The 17,582-nt window shown below is 43.9% G+C and overlaps 1 protein-coding gene across 1 annotated transcript; it reads right to left on the minus strand.

Annotated features, from left to right (window-relative positions):
* Positions 1-5,581: 5,581 nt before the first annotated feature.
* PRPH2 (peripherin 2 (retinal degeneration, slow)) lies at positions 5,582-16,787 on the minus strand. The gene is made up of 3 exons (XM_009888483.1): positions 15,904-16,787; positions 12,936-13,182; positions 5,582-6,514 (listed from the first exon to the last, which is right to left on the minus strand). The coding sequence occupies exons 1-3, from the start codon at positions 16,482-16,484 to the stop codon at positions 6,278-6,280; spliced, it is 1,065 nt and encodes a 354-aa protein (XP_009886785.1). The 5' UTR covers positions 16,485-16,787; the 3' UTR covers positions 5,582-6,277.
* Between the last annotated feature and the right edge of the window lie 795 nt (positions 16,788-17,582).

A 17,582-nucleotide genomic window follows, 5' to 3' on the forward strand; every position in this document is an offset into this window, starting at 1 on the left:
TATTTGTATGTGGCACTTGGAACGTGCACCTGTGTGAGCAGCACACCTGGTTGAGCACCAGCTTGCGGAGAGGGAGGGAACAGAAAGTCATTGTGTCCCACTGGAGTTGGGGGCATGCTGTGGTAGTAATTATTTGAAATTATTTGAAATCTAGATAGACCATCGTGAGTCTCTTCCTGAATAAAATGCTTTCTGAAATGAATGTAATCCATTTTTAACATTACTTAATCTCAAAAATAATTTGAAGTATTCTAATTTTTTTTAAAAAAAACTTAGACAAGTAGAGAATAAATGTAAATTTTATGACCTAATTACACTTAAAATTAAGATGAAAACAAGAAATGCTCTCATAATTTACTTAAAATATGCCTACAGCAACATTACAGAATCAATGTTATTTCTGCTTTTGATTAATTTATTTAATTAATAAGAGATTCATTCATATGAACTTGTGAAGTCACCTTGTCCTTGTTTGTATTTTCCACCTGTGTGTTTTTTCATCTTTAACCTTAGTCTTATTTGTGTCAGAGGAAAACCGCATGTTAATGGGAAAACTCACACCCACTGGAAAAAGTGTCTAAGGCAGAGCTGTGCTACCCACTGAACAGGTTACTTGGGCGGTTTGGAAGGCAAAAAGCAATTCTTAAGAGGAAAACTTTGCATTTGGGGGCTATGTGTGTTTTGGAGCAGATGAACACAGTGAGCTATCTCCTTCCAGTTTGCATATGCTGATGTTACTGCCTGGCTGGGGAGTGGGCTCGGTGTGTTTCCAGCTGGGAGAGGATGCCACAGCTGGGAGCGACAGCGGTTCTTTGACGCTGCTGTTAAATTTTGTATTGTTGAATCTTTCAAAACGACTTCTATGGGTTTTTTTCAAGAATGAAACTTCATGTTCACCCTCTTAATAAGACTATCTGGGAAATTGTGTGCCTCAGACTTACTGCCTTCTACTTGCTGGTGGGAGCTGGTGCTTTGGTCTTCTCCTTTCATGGCCCCCACAGCTGCAGTTGTGCCTTACTGAGATTCATGTGCCCCAGTCTCCCCATTTCTGTTTTGTGCTGCTTTACCCTGTGTCATGGTCTCGGCTGGGACAGAGCTGACTTTCTTACTAGCAGTTGGGATAGTGCTGTGTTTTGGATTTGGGATGAAAATACTGTTGGTAAAACACTGGTGGTTTTGGCTGTTGCTTGGCAGTCAAGGCCTTTCTTGCCCCTCCCGCTGCCCAGCTGGGCACAAGAGGAGCCCCCTGCTGGCTGGGGGGGGGGCCCAAAGGGCTGGGGGGGGGCACAAGAGGCTGGGAGGGGCCACAGCCGGGACAGCTGACCCCACCTGACCAAAGGGATATCCCATACCACGTGTTGTTATGCTCAGTATATAAAGCTGGGGGAAGAAGGAAGGGGGGGGACGTTTGGAGTGATGGTGTTTGTCTTCCCAAGTCACCGTTACACATGATGGCTGAACACCTGCCCGCCCATGGGAAGCAGGGAATGAATTCCTTGTTCTGCTTTGCTTGTGCGCGTGGCTTTTGCTTTACCTATTAAACTGTCTTTATCTCAGCCCACGAGTTTTTTTCCTCACTTTTACTCCTCTGATTCTCTCCCCCATCCCAGTCAGGGGGAGTGAGCAAGCGGTTGCGTGGTCCTGGTTGTCAGCTGGGGTTAAACCACAACACCCTGTTTTACCTGGGAGCAGGACGTAAAATTCGTGGAAGCTTGGTTGCCTGGTGAAGCGGGTGACTTCGTCAGAGAACAGGCTGCAGACCTGCCCTGTGGTCGCAGTTTTGCTGAGTTTGCCTGGTACCTCTGATTCTTGCACCACTCTTTGCTCTGGAAAAATTGGCTTTGACAACAAACTGTGGAAGTGCACCTCATAATGAACTTAATAGCTGACATGTTTGTGGACTTTTTAATAGAGACGGGTTAATCAGGCGAGACTTGTTCTGTGTGTGTTGCTTTAGAAGGGGGTGGGAGGATGGGAGGTGGGAGCCCTGCTCAGCCCTTCCTCCGGCACCGTGCCCGAGGGGGAGGTTGCAAACCGGGGGTGTGCTCCCCAGGGAAGGGTGCTGCAGAGGCTGTGCCCACAAAGCTGAGCTCCAGGACAGGGTTTCTTCCAGCTTTCCCACCTCACAAATGTACTTTGGATCAAAATTCAGTAATACCTGTAAAATGACACAGGATCAGCAAATGCAGGTGCTTTGAGAGAGGTGTTTTTCCACTTCAGTGTTTGTCAGTCACTGAACACTATAGGTCTGATATAATTATTTTTTTAAATAAAAAAGACTTCACGTATGTGGTACTTTAGATTTCCTTTAGATGGCTGCATTCCTGTTACCAGAAATAAATTTGCCTAAGCCTTCAGCTCCCTGCAGGGGGCTGTTATCACATGGCACCATTCTATTTTTCTGGCCTTATCTCTTAATTAACTAATCTCTAATAATGCTCTTTATTTTTTTTTTTTATAAGCATTTGTGATCTGTCCCCATTTTATGTTGAATATGGTAAGTGCAGTGTTAGGTTGTTTTACAAAACAAACAAGTCATGTCAAAATAAGTACTTTTTTTGCTGGGATCCTTTTTTCTTTACATCAGCCTTGAAAATCTTTCCTGAGCATTACCTGAAAGTGCACAGTGCCTGTGAGCCCGATATAGCATTCCCATGCTCTCTGCTAAGCTGCAGTCTGGTATTATAAAATGTCCAAGCTCATGTAATGCATGGAGGCTAATCTTATCAATTGTATTAAGGCTACTTAGGAAGTAATAGCTTTAAGGAAGCTGTTTATATTTCCTCCTTTAAAGCACTTTAGTGAATGTTCTGTGTCCCGTCAAATAAATGTCACCAGTAAAATAGTGCACTTCTTGTCATTTCTTTTTAAAAAATGAATGATACTGCTTAAAAGTTGGCACTTCAAGGCCTTGGGCTGGCTCTCCGGTCTGGGTACTTGGATTTAAGCTGGTAATCCATATGGAGTTACCTAAAAAGAAGTGGCCTGGTTTGTATGAATTAAGCTCACATCCTTCTGAAGTTTATTAGTTTGAAAATCAGGGCACGGCTCTGGAAGTTGTTGGATTGCTGCAGGCAGCTTTGACTACATGAGCTTTACTACTTAAATTTAAAATAACAATGCTTTCTTTTAAATGTCTGGTGCAAGTTAGATTTAAATGGGGGAAAAGGGTTTATAAAGCCCAGTGTAGCTGATCCTCAAAGATCCTGAGGATGCCAGTGGTTTCACTTGTTGAGCATGTCTAGAAGATGTTTTAATTCCTGTGTTCTACAAGAGGTGCTACTGAAATGGTCTCGCAAATTCTGTTTCTCGTAAGAGGCAAGTGATTTAGGGGTCTGTTTGCACATCCTGAGCTTAGCTGGGCACATGAGAAGAGGGTGGTTTGCTTTCTCTTAGAGCGTTATATAGGAGGGGAAAAGCTTTCCACCTACAGGAACACATAAAATGGGTCCAAAAAATGAATTCAGAAGCAAAAAGTCATCAGTACTGCAAATTAAAGAAATCTGTATTAAATTGTGTATATTTAAACATTGTCTTTAAAGATATCTTTACTTGCAATATGATTTTTAATACCTAAATATACATTTGCAGGCAGCAGAGATATCTTTATCTAGAGCAGCATTTGCAATGTCACAAGGAAGTATATTTAAGATTGGACAAATGTTATATTACATGTAATATTTTACAAAGCAGTCATATTACAATCTTGTAGTAATCATAAGATGTTACATAGGTCTTTGTTAACCAGGAGGCTTTATTTTAGACAGCATTAGCATATACACTATTTGTTTTTATTTGTATGAAACCCCGATTCCAGTACTATTCTTCATAAACCTGTCTCACGTGGTATCTATACCTGCCTAATGCCGTGAGACCCTTGCTCTGGCAGCTGGATTCTCCAATGTGGCATTGAAAGAATAATTTAACAATTTGTTATGTCGCTCTAGCAATAGACTGAGAAAAAAAAAAAAAAAAAAAGAGACCACAAATAATTGGAGAGTCCTGTCTAAAGCAATGGCCTAAGCCAGATTTCTAGGGCAGCAATAAATCTTGAAAAAATCTTTGAAAAATCTGGCATCTAGTCAAGTAACCAGTATAGATTACAGCACACTGAAGCCTCATGAGGAAAAACTGTAATTAATCCTTGTAATGCAGCTCCTATCCATACGTGACTCCTCCAAAAAGCTCTTCTCTCATATATGTGGCCACATGATGTGCCATCCACCATCCTGTTCTTCTCTAAGAGACCAGCTGAGAGGAGCAGCCAGTCGGAGCGATGTCTTACTGAGAAGGACGGAGTTTCTCTGGTTTGTACAGTTCTGCCATGCAGAGTGTCCCTCAGCAAAGCAATAGACGATAGGCTGTGGTGAATTAGCAAGTTGGCTTGTACGTTAGTGCCCTCGTTCTAATCAGTCTTACACACAAAAGAATAGACTTGACTTTTTAATTCGTCATTGTAACTAAAGTTGTTACTGTAACTAAAGTTAAAAGCTTTCACCAGCTTTGAAAAAGTGAAAGGATGCCACAAATACCTGTCAAAATCTAACCTGGCGTGCAGATGGCCTGAGACAGCCTGGCCACCAAGATGTAGACTACAACTTGATGTACGGACACATCCCTCCCTGTCCTGCTGTGAACTGGTCTGTCCATCCTAGAAGAAGTTTGAACAAAAGCCAGAGGAGTTGAGCGCTGCTGGAGCAAGTGCACAAGTGATTCAGAATGAAAGCTAACGGGCTGTGCAATGATTAGGCAGCTGCAAACACGGCTGCGTTTGAAGACCAGCCAACAGCCAGGTGGAAGGGACCTGCTGAGGAAACTCTCCCGGGTACACGGCAGAGAAGAGGAGCTTTTGCACAGCCGAGTTAAAAATCAATGTGGTGGCTGGCTTGTAGCTGAGGGACTGAGGTGTCTGCAGTGGTTTGTGCAGGGGCTTGGGGCTTGCTCTGTCGGGTTTCTTTCCCTTTAGCTGATTTATCTGGCAGCTGCAGAGAAACTCACGACAATGCTCTGTTCCCTTACTAGAGGCCACGCACCACAGCAAACTCTTTCCGTGTCTTATTCCAACTTTGCATATGAGAACAGGGTCCTCCAGCTATGGCAGTACGTTTGGAGAGATGCAGCATATGCAAAACGTGCCTTCCCTTTGACTTAAAAGATAGAGCAAAGGGTACCCTACCACTGATAAAGAAAAAGTTGCAAAAATTTGCACACTGGGGACTGATTTAAACTTATTTTTTCCCTGGCCTCAAAGTTTGAGGCTTGAAGTACTTGTGGATGAAGGGTGTCCCTTTGCCTAGGACCCTGGAAAACATTTAAAGTCTTAGTTCTAAGTAACCTTTTTTCTTTCTTTTTTTTTTTTTTTCTTCTTTTAAAAATAGTTGGGCTTGAATATTCTGGAGCAAGCTATGAGACTACGTACTTTTTAAAATGTCCAGAATAACTGTAACTGGCACATGCTCATAGCATTGGTTGCACCCACTACAAGAGGCATCTTCTAAGCTTCTGCTTGTTTAAATACAAGGTGAAGCATAAGTCTACAACACGCTCATTCAAGTTACACAGGCTGAAAAAAACCCTGAGAAACAAAACCCATAAATCTTACCTTCATGTTGTTTTCATGATACTTGTGCTGTTTCATTAAATTATAATTTTTGCTTAGTACATAAATTTTCAGCATAAGTTTGCATTTTTTCTATGTACATCTTAAAAATACAGCAGAAAATACCATTGCTTATCACATTAACAAAAATCACATTATATGAGAAGTTTGTCAAAATAACCTGTATACTAAGTTATGTACAATTCTGGGAATCCTTCTTCCTTTGACTTCTAACATGTTACTCCCCAAAAACCAATGTGTTTGTCTTTAAAAGTTGAAGTACATAAAGTATGCTGTTAAAACAACTTGACCAAAAAATATTAACTTTTCAAATTCCACTTTTAATTTCAAAATAAGATAGAATGGATCATGGTGTGATGCCAGCAATTTTTTATTTTTACTTTTTTTAAACTACCTGTCCCTTATAAGGGAACATGTAAATATTGCAAGTCCTAGTGGGGTCGTTTCCCCCAGAAGTTATGAATATGGTGTACTCACATTGTGGATAAATGTATTATCCCAAGGTGCACTATGTTGTATGCTCCCATATACAAAAAAAAAAAGCATGCGTAGAAATGTGTATTCTGATGGTTGATACATAGCTTTTAAAACGTAGATATTCACAATTCTCAGTTTTTTTTCTTCCTCTCTGATAAAAAGTCCACATCAATTAGAAGCTCAACTGACCGTTGTGATGGCTGATGTCTTCCCACCTTCCTCTCCTTCGCCACCTTCGGCGTCTGCTTCCACCTGATTGAACTTACCAATCTTTTTCAAACTCTCCAGCGCGGACTTCAAAGTGTCCTTCAGGCTGTTCTCCAGGATCCACCCTTCGCTTTCGCATTCAGGGTCTTCGGGATTTGCGATGCTTTCCAGAGAGGTGTGCAGAAGACGCAAGCCAACCATCACAGATGTCTGCATCATGCAATGGAAAAGACAGAGTGTGTCGGGCAAACTTTTATAACCTTTATACCCTTGTCCACCTGTTTGCCACCCTCCGCTATCAGCAGCGTGGGCTGGTGGCATGAACAAAATCCCAACGACACCAAACAGATACAGCTTAAGGGCTGTGGGAATCCTCCAAACGAGAGGATTCCCCTTTGGATGGCCAGGAGGGGTGAAGGAGAGGTGGCAGGAGGAAAACGTCCCTTCACAAGTAGGGAAGGAAAGGGTGGAGGTCTGAAATGAGTGAGCACCGCGGGAAGTGTTGCAGTTGGTAAGCAATGAGTGGATGCATCAGCTTACGAAGGAAGGACCTGCTGACTGCTGCGAAACAGCAGCTTTGCGTGGCCATGTGCACAAGGGGGCTTTCCACGTACCCCGTCACAGGGTAGCTGCCTCTTGGGAGATTTTAATGAAACCCCTGCTCCTGTGCTCTAGATGTCCGTAAAGCTATTTATATGTGCAACAACATGCTCTGCCACCATCCACTTAATTTTAACTCCAAATATTTTTTTACTTCACGTTGACCTTAATATGTTTGGCAAGTATATTAATCTGTGGCAAGTATATTAATCTGATCAAGGAGATATTCATGAATCAGCATCTGTGCAGAACGGAGGAGCATTAGGATTTGAGCCATCAGCTTGTCTGCTTCAAATTCTGGTTTTGTTTTTATACAGGTATGTACAAATAAGGAAACCAAGGCAGGAGGCGATCTGCATCTATCACTCACTCAATCCAAACCATATTTCTGTTTCTGATAAAATATTTACCAGTCCCAGCAGCCCTGACTGAGACTCTTTCTACTGTACTATGCTGGTGTAACACCCTTGGCACTGGCAGCACCCCAAACCTGCCTCCAGAGAGCAAGAATGCTTTTAGCTGGTCTCCTGCCTTCTGACAGCATTCAGAACAATCTGACTTCGACCCTTGTGGTGCTTATGAAGAAAAGTGATTGACCTGTGAAGTAGAGAAAGAAAGAGAGGGCAGCGCCCAGAAGAGGCAGCTTGATGAGGTGGTAGAGCAGGTGGTCAGGAGAGGGAAGCAGGCAACTAGTTTAGTCTTTTGTGTGGTAGGTAAAGCCAAGGTCGAGACCATTTATTGTTCTTAAAGGATTTGTTCTGTAAGGGAAGAACAATGCCTGTTATCCTATCCCAATTCCCAATGAAGTGAATGCCTCTGGTCTTCCTAAACCCTAATGGTTAAAGAGGTTGACATCCCCATGTGTTGCTCACCTGGTGGCACAGCTGAGGCCCATTGAGATCTGCCCCGGACCTGCAAGGTGCTGCTTTCTGTTGAGGCTTTTGAACTAGAGATGGAGGAACCTTGCAAACCATCATGCAGGATTACAGCATGGGGTAGTGGGGCAGATTTGAAGTTGGGATTCAGCTGCATAGCATGGCCAATTGCAAAATTCAAAATTTTGGACTCATGGCACTGCTCAAGCATGTGCTTCTGTGAACCATTTATTAGCCTATCTACCCTGGTCATCCTGCTTGTGTATCATCAGTGTCTCCAAACTCTTGGAAGACTAAAGGGTAACAATTGGTTACCCTTGAAATTTTCAGATGTTGGTATTTCTCGGCCTTCACTCAAGATTGGAAAGGGAAAAACATTGGTCAAACAAACAAGCTTCATCAAATATTTCCATATCCAAAGGTAATTTTTTTTCCTGTTTAACATAGGAATGCAGGACTCGCAACACCTTAGTCCTCAAGGAAGTTTCTAATGGCCCTGAATCTGGAAATAGTCTCATTGTATTGTGGATCTATCCAATACTATGATGACCTAAATCAGTTGAAACACTGTTGTATAAAGGTCACAAGAAGTGATACATCACATCACACCAGTCTTGGAATTTAAAGTCTTTGACATCTTCCTTTCAATCTGAGCCCCTGTTTTGTTGCTCTCAGTCATGGGACTAGTATCTTTCATATTAATGGCTGTTGCAAGTAAAGATTAATAGGACCGGATGCAAAAGATGTCCCCCGTGTTGCTCTCTACCTGTGTTACCTCACTGCATGTCAGCAGGGGCTTTTTTTTTGTGACTGACTTACTAAGTGCCACTATTTGACAGCCAAATTAGCGGTACTTAGAAGCTTCCTGGATGGCTCTAAGTCACTAAATACGGTCATGCTTTAAAAAAGGAAGGTGCTTGTGCAGAAGGGAGCGGCTGACCTGCCATCAGATGAGATTCTGTGACATTTTCTCTCAGTGTAAGACTTTGTGTTCTTAAAAATCTTGCTCAGAAAGATTTTGGGTCCCTGGGGCTGAGGCTTCCTAAAAGCAGTGTAAAATGTTCAGGCTCTTGTCACCTCCACTGACCCAAGCCTGCCTTCTCTGCCAGATAAGAAGAGAGTCCAGGAAGTTGGAGACAACTATCTGGTAAATTAGCCTATCATCTCCTATATGATAGCTCAGAGCCTTGGACCATCAGTTTTGCTGAAGTCCTGTGCCAGGGAATGAACAACCCCATGCACCAGTGGTATGCTGGGAGTGACTGGCTGAAAGCAGTCTGACAGTAAAGGGTCTTGGGATCCTGGTGGACACCAAGTTGGACATGAACCAGCAATGTGCCCTTGAGACAAAGAAGGCGAATGGTATCCTGGGCTGCATTAGACAAAGTATTGCCAGCAGGTCGAGGGAGATCATCCTTCCCTTCTACTCAGCACTGGTGAGGCCATACCTGGAGTGCTGTGTCCAGTAGTTCTAGACTCCTTGGTACAAGAGAGATGTGGGCATACGGGAGGGACTCCAACAAAGGACCACTGAGATGATGAAGGACTGGAGTACTTCTCCTGTGTGAAGAGGCTGAAACAGCTCGGAACATTCAGCCTGGAGAAGAGAAGGCTTAGGGCACATCTTATCAATCTGTATATAAATACCTGAAGACAAGATGTAAAGAAGATGGAGCCAGGCTCTTTTCAGTGGTGCACAGTGGCAGGACAAGAGGCCATGGGGACAAACTGAAATGCAGGATGTTCCCTATGAATGTTAGGAAACACTTACTTACGGTGAGGGTAACTGAGCACTGGCACAGGTTGCCCAGAGAAGTGCTGGAGTCTCCCTCCTTGGAGATATTCAAAAACTGCCTGGATGTGGTCCTAAGCAACCAGCTTCAGGTGGCCCTGCTTGAGCAGGAGGCTGTGGACAAGATGACCACCAAAGTCCCTTCCAATCTCAACCTGTCTGTGACTCTGAGTTGTAGACCTGTGATTAATCGCAATCCAGCAGAGAAGGCCTGGGCATCAAGGTCCCAAAGATAGCCCAGTTTCCATGAGTGATGGTTTCCCCTGGCCAATGGACAGCTTGTCATGAAAACTCCTGTCATTTTACAGCAACTTTTAAGTGGCAGGAAGAATAAGGCCGCAGTATTTCTCCAGGGCTAGGTATGGGCAGGCTGGACTGGCGCATCCCCCTGCACCTCAGCATGCTCAGCCCGTCGAGCAACCTTGCAACCTTGTTGTGCCCACAGAGCAAACCGTGTTCTTCTGGAGGGTTCCTGCTGCCTGTGGGCTGGTTTTGAAGATTATCAGGAGTTCACGCCTAGTGTTCAATGCATCAGAGCGTTTACTCTCCAGCGCATGATGCACAATGTACCTCCTGCTCATATCTCACTGCTCTCCTGGGATCCCACCTCCTGGAGCTCAGTGCTGGGATCCCTCTCTGGCACCACATGTGAGATGAATCTCAGGGTCTTGGCCATTGCAGGAGGTGTGACCTATCAAGAGCCACATGTTTATACAGGTGAAGGATCTGGAGCATCTCAGGAAACGGCTGTTGCCCTCCTTTTCTTTTGAAATGCTCTATTCAGGGCACCCTTGAACCCTCCATTTCCTCTTCACTGCCTGAGGCAGGTCAAGAAGACAGGCAGGCTTGCTCTGCTTGACCTTCTGCTGCAAAGCCCATCTGTTTGCCAGGGTTTAGCCTGAGGCGGCTTAGCCAGAGCAGGGGGTGATCTTTTTTTGTCACCCTCATGACTGGTTGTCACTCATGGGAAGCCTACAGCTTTTGCTAGTAAAAGCAGCATGTGGATAATAATATATTTCCCCCCAAAATATGACACGTTGCATTTTTTTTCAAATAGAAGTTGTGATACTTCAAAACAGGTTCATTCTTCCTTGCACCTAACATAGAAACGTTAAATCCAAATGGCCTTCCCTGAGGTCCCGACACCCATTTGGCACGTTACATTTTTCTACAGCTCAAAGTTAACAGCTGCGCTGAGTGTTTCCCCCCGCGCTCTGTCCCCCTTCCCACACCTCAGTACCACCAACCCAGCTGGAAGCGTCCTTCACCGGCCTCCAGAAGGGCTTTGCTGGGGAGGTGCTGTGGCCGTGCCGCTGGCCTCAGTTCCCACTGCCTCCGGGTGCAAAGCAAAACCAGGGTGCTCCTTTGCTTTTGGGCTTTTCCGTAACTTCTCAGCGAGCCGCTCCGAGGGAAAAGGAGAAGCGCAGAGCCAGCACGCTGACTGCCCACTGGGTCGCACCCTGCTCAGACCGATATCTTACCTTGGCCGGGGGTTGGGACCTCCGCTGCGCTCCTACTCGGGATAAAATTGTTTCCTACCCTGACTGCAATTTAAAGAAAGTGGTTATATTTCAAGGGAGACTAAATTAATGTCTGCTTCCTGCTCTGCTTCCTCCCTTCAAAGTTTGCCTTAGAAGCGGAGAGAGTTTGAGACCCAAACCTGGACCCTTTGTGGTAGAATATCAGGCAAGTCATAAATATTCAAGAGGGTCAATTAACATAACCCAGGATCGTGATATTTCTTTAAAGCTTTGCCCTGAGAGCCCTCTGATTGCCTGAAAAAAATCTCACCTTATATTTTGAAAAAGACAAAAGAAAAAAGAGAAGATTGGATTTCTTATTATGCCACAGGTTGGAAAAAATACCCAGGTGTACTTTGAAGAGTTAGAAGTAAAATACTGCATTTTTATCACTGATATTAGTGTTAACATATCACTGTCATTAATCTCCTACAGGTCAGCAGAGGTATGTTACAGGTTCCTAGTAATGATTTTTTGCAGCTGGCATTAGTATTTCTCTGTATTTTCCCCCTGAGTTTTTGCATTTCCTTCTGATTTTTATATGCAGCTGAAATTTCCCGCTGTTCAAGAACTCTTCATTTGAATTTGGGCTGAGACATGATCTTCTCTTTCTTTTCTTACCAGGATAACAGTGCTACAAGGGGGTAGTACCTTTCTCAGCTGTGCAGAGTAGTTATTTTTAAAATAACACAACACTAATAATTTTATGATTTTTTTTTTTTCCAGTTCACAGATTATTTGGGTAGGTGTTTATTTTCTAAAAAGCATCTTCATTCCTGGAAGGGTGTAGCCCAGTGCTTGTATCAAAATACAATGCATCTTTTTTAAATTTATGTTCATCCCAATTTTTAAAGAGCCGGCTGAATCTTTTAAAACGGGCGATGCCATTTGCAGCAGCTATTTCAGGCCTTAGAAAGGGTCTGGGGCACTGCGTGTCGCACGCTGAGCTGCACCCTCCCCGCTGGCCGTCCCCTTCTGCCCAACCTCTGCACCCCGCGCCTCACGTGCCGGCCCTCGTGTTGCCACCAGCCCACACGCCCTGTGTGTTCGTATTGATTAAATACCCCAGCTCGAAAACTGGCCGTCTCCCGGGGCAGAAGGATGTGTTTTCCTCCCACCAAATGAACAGTATTTCAGCACCAAAGCTGCACTTCAGGTTATGGTGCCCACAAACATCTGTGCTGGGCGATAGACACACCCGTTTGCATACGCACGGTGGTTTCGGGGAGCAGAACAAAATAAAATTAATCCATCTGCTTTACCTAAAACACTTCTTGTGCCCGATACATTGATGGAACCAATGAAGGACCTTAAACCAAATGCTGCCCTGAAGCTGGGCACTGCCTGTGGCTCTAGGTCTTATATTCATCAGCACATAAACCCCTTAATTGCACTTTCTGTCCCATAAATTACTGCCATCTCTTTCTGATGGCAGTACTTTGTGTACTTTTCATTCCCCGCTAAAGGTGACATACATAAAATTAGAGCATCTGGGCAGCTGAACCTTCCCATGCTCTTCTCTGCTCAGCACCCTGCATTTGGCACAAAATCAGTCCTTTTTTTCCCCTCTTGCTGCAGGGATACTTGAGGCTCTGGCAGGACTACTCTGAAGGGGACTTCTGCAATCTTAACCACCACCCCATGCTGCCCAGCCATGTCTCCAGCCTGGGACCTTTCAGGCCTTACGCAGATGGTCACGATTAGATGTTTTCTCAGCCAAAGAATGACGGCAGACGATTTATTTTAAATAGACCTGATATTTAACTTGGAAGCCTGTACTGAAAAACGCTCTGCTCCTCTGGAGCTGGCGCTTCAGCAACGCATGGCTGGGGGGAGAGGGTTACCTCGAAGAGCCAGACGAGGAGGACGACGACACCCATGGAGCTCATCATGCTGCTGTAGTAGTGCAGGAGGGCTTCCCGGCAGCCGCGGCGCCAGAGGTTGAGCTCCTCTGTTTGGTAGTCGTAGCTGTAGTGAGCCGAGTTGTTGGTGACCTGGTACTGGATGCAGGGTCTCGGAGAGCTGGGGTTGCAGCAGCTGAAAGGGACACCGTCCACCAAGTACCTTCCGTCCACATTGCTTTTGATCCGACTATGGACAAGGGCAGAAGGCAGTGTGAGTGCGCGCAGACACGTATAAAGATATGATGGAGTAAACTCGCATGAGGAAGGAAAGCAAAGGCAAGGTGGATCTTCCACCATACCTCCTGGCCACGCCATTTCTCCGCGTCCCCTGTGTATACAGCAGCGTTTATCCAGGGTGTTTTTCCTCTCTGAAACCCTTTTCCATGTCAAGGCTACACTGTGTCTATAATTAACTCTTCATGATGGAAACGCACCCTCTTGGGTCACTTCTTCAAAGAAATTAATTTTTAGGAAAAGTAAATGGAAGAGCGAAATTTCAGGAGGGGCAGCCAGAAAAGAGTGCTCACAGCACAGTTAGGGTGGAAGGGAGATGCTGAAGGTGAGCTGAGCTTGGAAAAGGACCCACAACAGCCTTAGGGCCCACCATATCCAGCTAGACCATTGATCTAGCAAACCTAATAGCTTCTCTTTGAGGATAATAGCTCCAGGAAGGGGTTATGCATTTATTCTTGGCTTGGGAAGGTAGCCAGTACTTAAAACATAAAATGTACTTCAGCAACAGCATGTTGAAATATTTCTGAAATCCTTGCAGGAGCTCCCCAGCTCCATAAACAGCCATTTAGTCTGGTGCCTTAGGAGATGTTTAGGGTGAGAGACACTTAGAAGGCAAATAGTTCCACTTGCACTGCAAAAAAAGACTATAAGAAAAGCACTGCCACTCTAACAAATGTCATTTTGCTTAGAAAATGACAGAACGGAGAGCCTCAGTGACCTAAAAAGGTGAAAAAAATCTGAGAGTAGCTTGTAGCTTCCTAGATGGATATTTTAAAATTGTGTCATAGAGAGAGAGGTGATTGCAACAGCCTGGCAAAGCAAAATTCCACTTTGCAGTCATGACCTAAATATACCTAAATGCCAAATGTAGTTGAGGTTTTATCTCTAGATGCAAAGTGTGCTCTGTGTTGGGTCTAATTCCCATTGATGTGTAAATGCTCCACCAGTTTCAGAGAGATTGGATCAGGCCTTTGCTCTACAATTAATATAAAAATCACATTGTGGGGGACAGACTCCCACCTTCCCTGGAATTAAGGAGAACTTTGCTATTGACTTCAAAAGGGCCAGAATATCCCACCAGGAATGTGAGCAGAGACTGTGCACCACTGTGCAGTTCAGACCTTGAATTCACTCATTAACATCCACTTGTGGATTTTTAATGCCCTATTTCCTGCCTCGGTAGTACAAAGAAATTGCCCGGAGTCTCGGTCCCAAACAAGACATCATTTATTAAGGACAATATAACCTTGTTTTCCATCTGTGCTTTGCCCTTCCACTGCTGCTGGATTAAGTTACAGCTCTCAAATCTCCATATAATGCTGGCAAGGTGAACTTATTATGTTTTCAAGTAGTTATTTATACCCGTGGGCATACTTTCACAATGCAAATACTCCCTTATTAAACACCGAATGAATTTGTTATAACCCCGCGGTGCAATAGGTTAAGCCTATAACAGTTTTCACTATAAAGTCCTAGTTCAGAATTGCGAAAACAACCAGACCACCCAACAAGTCAAAACAATATTCAGACAGACACACAAGCGAAATACTGTTTACATAGTGAGGCTGGGATCCCATTAGATACACAAAGCCTTTTTCAAAATTAATTCAGACATTTTTAACATGGGCAGTACATTTAAAAAGCAGATTGCTTCCAGTTTACAAGACCCTTTGTGCAGCCACACAGTATGAACGTTAACGAGTGATGTTCCCAAAGAACTCCGAATAACGATCTCTTCCCCCGATGCTTAATTTATTAAAAGGTTGTGGGTATTTATGCTCAATGCTCATTTTTTAATTTCAAAAGTTCATTTGTTCCCTTGTTTATTTTTTACTTGTGCTTACTGCGCCTAACCTGATTTTGAGATTACTGCCTCTTTAGGCACTGACATCAGAGCCATTAAGGTGTTTCTGATCATCAATCTGTTCTGATTTGTACAGAGGAAACTAGTGCTGGTTTTGTGTAAGATTTAAAAAATTAGGCACAAGCACATATATTGAACATGTTTTTATACAGGAGAGAACATAAAATGCATTTGGCTACACTGGACACTGTGTAAAGCTACGAACGGCTCAATATTGTCACAGTGCTGAAGCAATCCATTGGGTGAATATAAAAAAAACTATTCTAAATCTTAAGGATCTAAAACACATGAGTTCTTGGTAAAGTGTTACTGTTTCTATTTGTTTCCATGAGATTGCTTAATTGGCAGTATCTAAAGTGGAGTTTTAAAAGTGGTGTTGGCAGTATATATCCAGGGAAGTCTTTTTTTTAGAAACTTAATAAGTTGCATTGAAAGCTGCTTGAGGAATAAAGAAGTTCTGATACTTTCCTCTTGATTTTGGGAGTAAGTATGTGTGGCTCAACTAATGGGTTTACAAAGAGGTAAAAGGCAGTAAAAAATATTATTTTAAGTCTGTTTACATTGCACTGCATAGGAGTGAGAATTGTATTTTGGTGCACTGTATTTTATGTTCTGGATTGTGTTGAAGGAATTTGTCAGGGGAGGAAGCAATCTAGCTGAGTGTTTGGGATGCTTATCAAGCAAAGGTAGAGAAAAAACCCATTGTATACAAACCCCCCCAGTCAGTGCCTGTTCTGACATAGGTTTCTTTAGTATAATACTGATCAAATAATGATACTATGCAATAACAAACCCCACTAAGTCACTTACTCTTTCACTTCTTTGGAGCTGAAGTCCAGATATCTGTTGCTGATCCACTGAATTTCAAACCAATCCTTGAAACCGTTGTTCCCACAGCATTTGAACTCAATTTGGAGCATGTCAATGGTCTTCTTCATGAAGCATCTTCCAGGGGTGTCTGTGTCCCGGTAGAATTTCATGCCGTTCTTGAGCCCCTGGGCCAGCGTGCTCTCCAGAGAACCCCGCATGAGAAAGCAAATCAGAGCAACGAAAAAAATGAGTATGTTGAAGAGGAAACATAGTGCCAGGTAAGGTTTCAGCAAAGGCTTCCACTTGGCAAACTTAGTGGGATCCAAAGAATCGTAACACATTTTGCCAGCAAAACCATTGAAGGCGCAGGATAATATACCCATCAATATCAAAGAATTGGGCACAAAGTGGCTTTCAGAATTGTCCATCACTTCGCTTCGCTTCCGGAGTTCAATTTTGAGGAACAACCCCATGCTAAAAACAAGGATTCCAGCAAACACTGAAAACCAGTTCATGAGCCATAGTCCCTGCGCTAGTTTTACCCGTTTCTTCTGGTTGAATTTGACTTTCAGCAGTGCCATCTTCGTAATGTGAGGTGTTGGAAGATTTTGCAGCCTGGACCCCTCTTCTCGGAGTAAGCGACTCGAGGAAGAACCATTCAGGCGTTGGAAGAGACCCCGAACGGCACAACGAGAAGAGAGCCACTGCACGGTCCTTCCATCTTGAGCTCCCCCGGTTAGGATTCAAGGAAGTAAAATATTCAAAGATCCTAATTAACAATTTCACATTAGTGAGAATAATGGGCAATTAGCACCTACAACTATTTCTGGTGGTTCCTTCCAAGCAAAGGAGAAACAGTCTCAAGGTTTCAAATGATTTGATCTGGATCTGCAAGACGTCATTCTAATACCTTTAATCATTTGATCCAATTTGGAGAAATGTCTGTCAACAGATGAGTGGAAATAATCCCTCATTTTACTATTTAGTAGATTTGTGCTTTCTTATGATAGGCTGCTGGGCAGAATGTGAAAACCCAGAGATATAAAAAGATCTTTGTTGCCAGAAGAATATGGATCCTTTGAGGAAAAAGGAAAAGGCCTCCGAGATGAAAAAGTCTGCCTGAATACAAAAATATACTTCCCCTATGTGATCCTGATTTATTCATATCTACAGCCAAAAACACCTTTCCAGTCCTTATCCTTCTGTGTTGGCCCGAGGTGACATCCCGTGGCTTATGTGTTGTGGAAACAGATAAGAGTGTAGTTTACAGTGACCTAAAAAACCTAAGCTTGGCATTTTCTATTTACTTCCAGGGCTTGTACCATCTCTGAGCCTCAGCAGGAGGGAAGGAGAAAGGAAAAGTTCGGAGAAACTCAATAAATAAACCCCAGCCTGAAATCTGGAGATGCTTTTATAAAAGTGAGCTGACGTGAGCAGCTTACTGGGTAATCACCAGGCCAGGGAGGGGAGCAGGGCTGCCTAAGCAGACCCGGGACCTTACGCCAGGGTGGAATTTGACCCAGTGTCTGGGGACGGACCCTCGGGCCGTTGTCACCAGCCACCACAAGGGAGGCACCCCCAGAGTCCTCAGGGTCTGCTGAGGAATCTGCAGGCCCACTTTCACACTGCAGTGGGCAGAAAAGGAGCGATGCAACCTCCTCCTTCAGTGGTGGCCCTCC

The sequence above is a fragment of the Charadrius vociferus genome, unplaced genomic scaffold (genome assembly GCF_000708025.1).
Source record: "Charadrius vociferus isolate BGI_N301 unplaced genomic scaffold, ASM70802v2 scaffold340, whole genome shotgun sequence".
NCBI lineage: Eukaryota > Metazoa > Chordata > Aves > Charadriiformes > Charadriidae > Charadrius > Charadrius vociferus.

Bases quoted from the DNA above. Each gene is read 5' to 3' on its own strand.
- PRPH2 (XM_009888483.1), bottom strand. From the start codon at position 16,484: ATGGCACTGCTGAAAGTCAAATTCAACCAGAAGAAACGGGTAAAACTA. The intron at 13,183-15,903 runs GTAAGTGACTTA...CCTTGTCCATAG, and splicing joins AGCTCCAAAGAAGTGAAAGA to TCGGATCAAAAGCAATGTGG. The intron at 6,515-12,935 runs GTAACCCTCTCC...TGCATGATGCAG, and splicing joins TCCTCGTCTGGCTCTTCGAG to ACATCTGTGATGGTTGGCTT.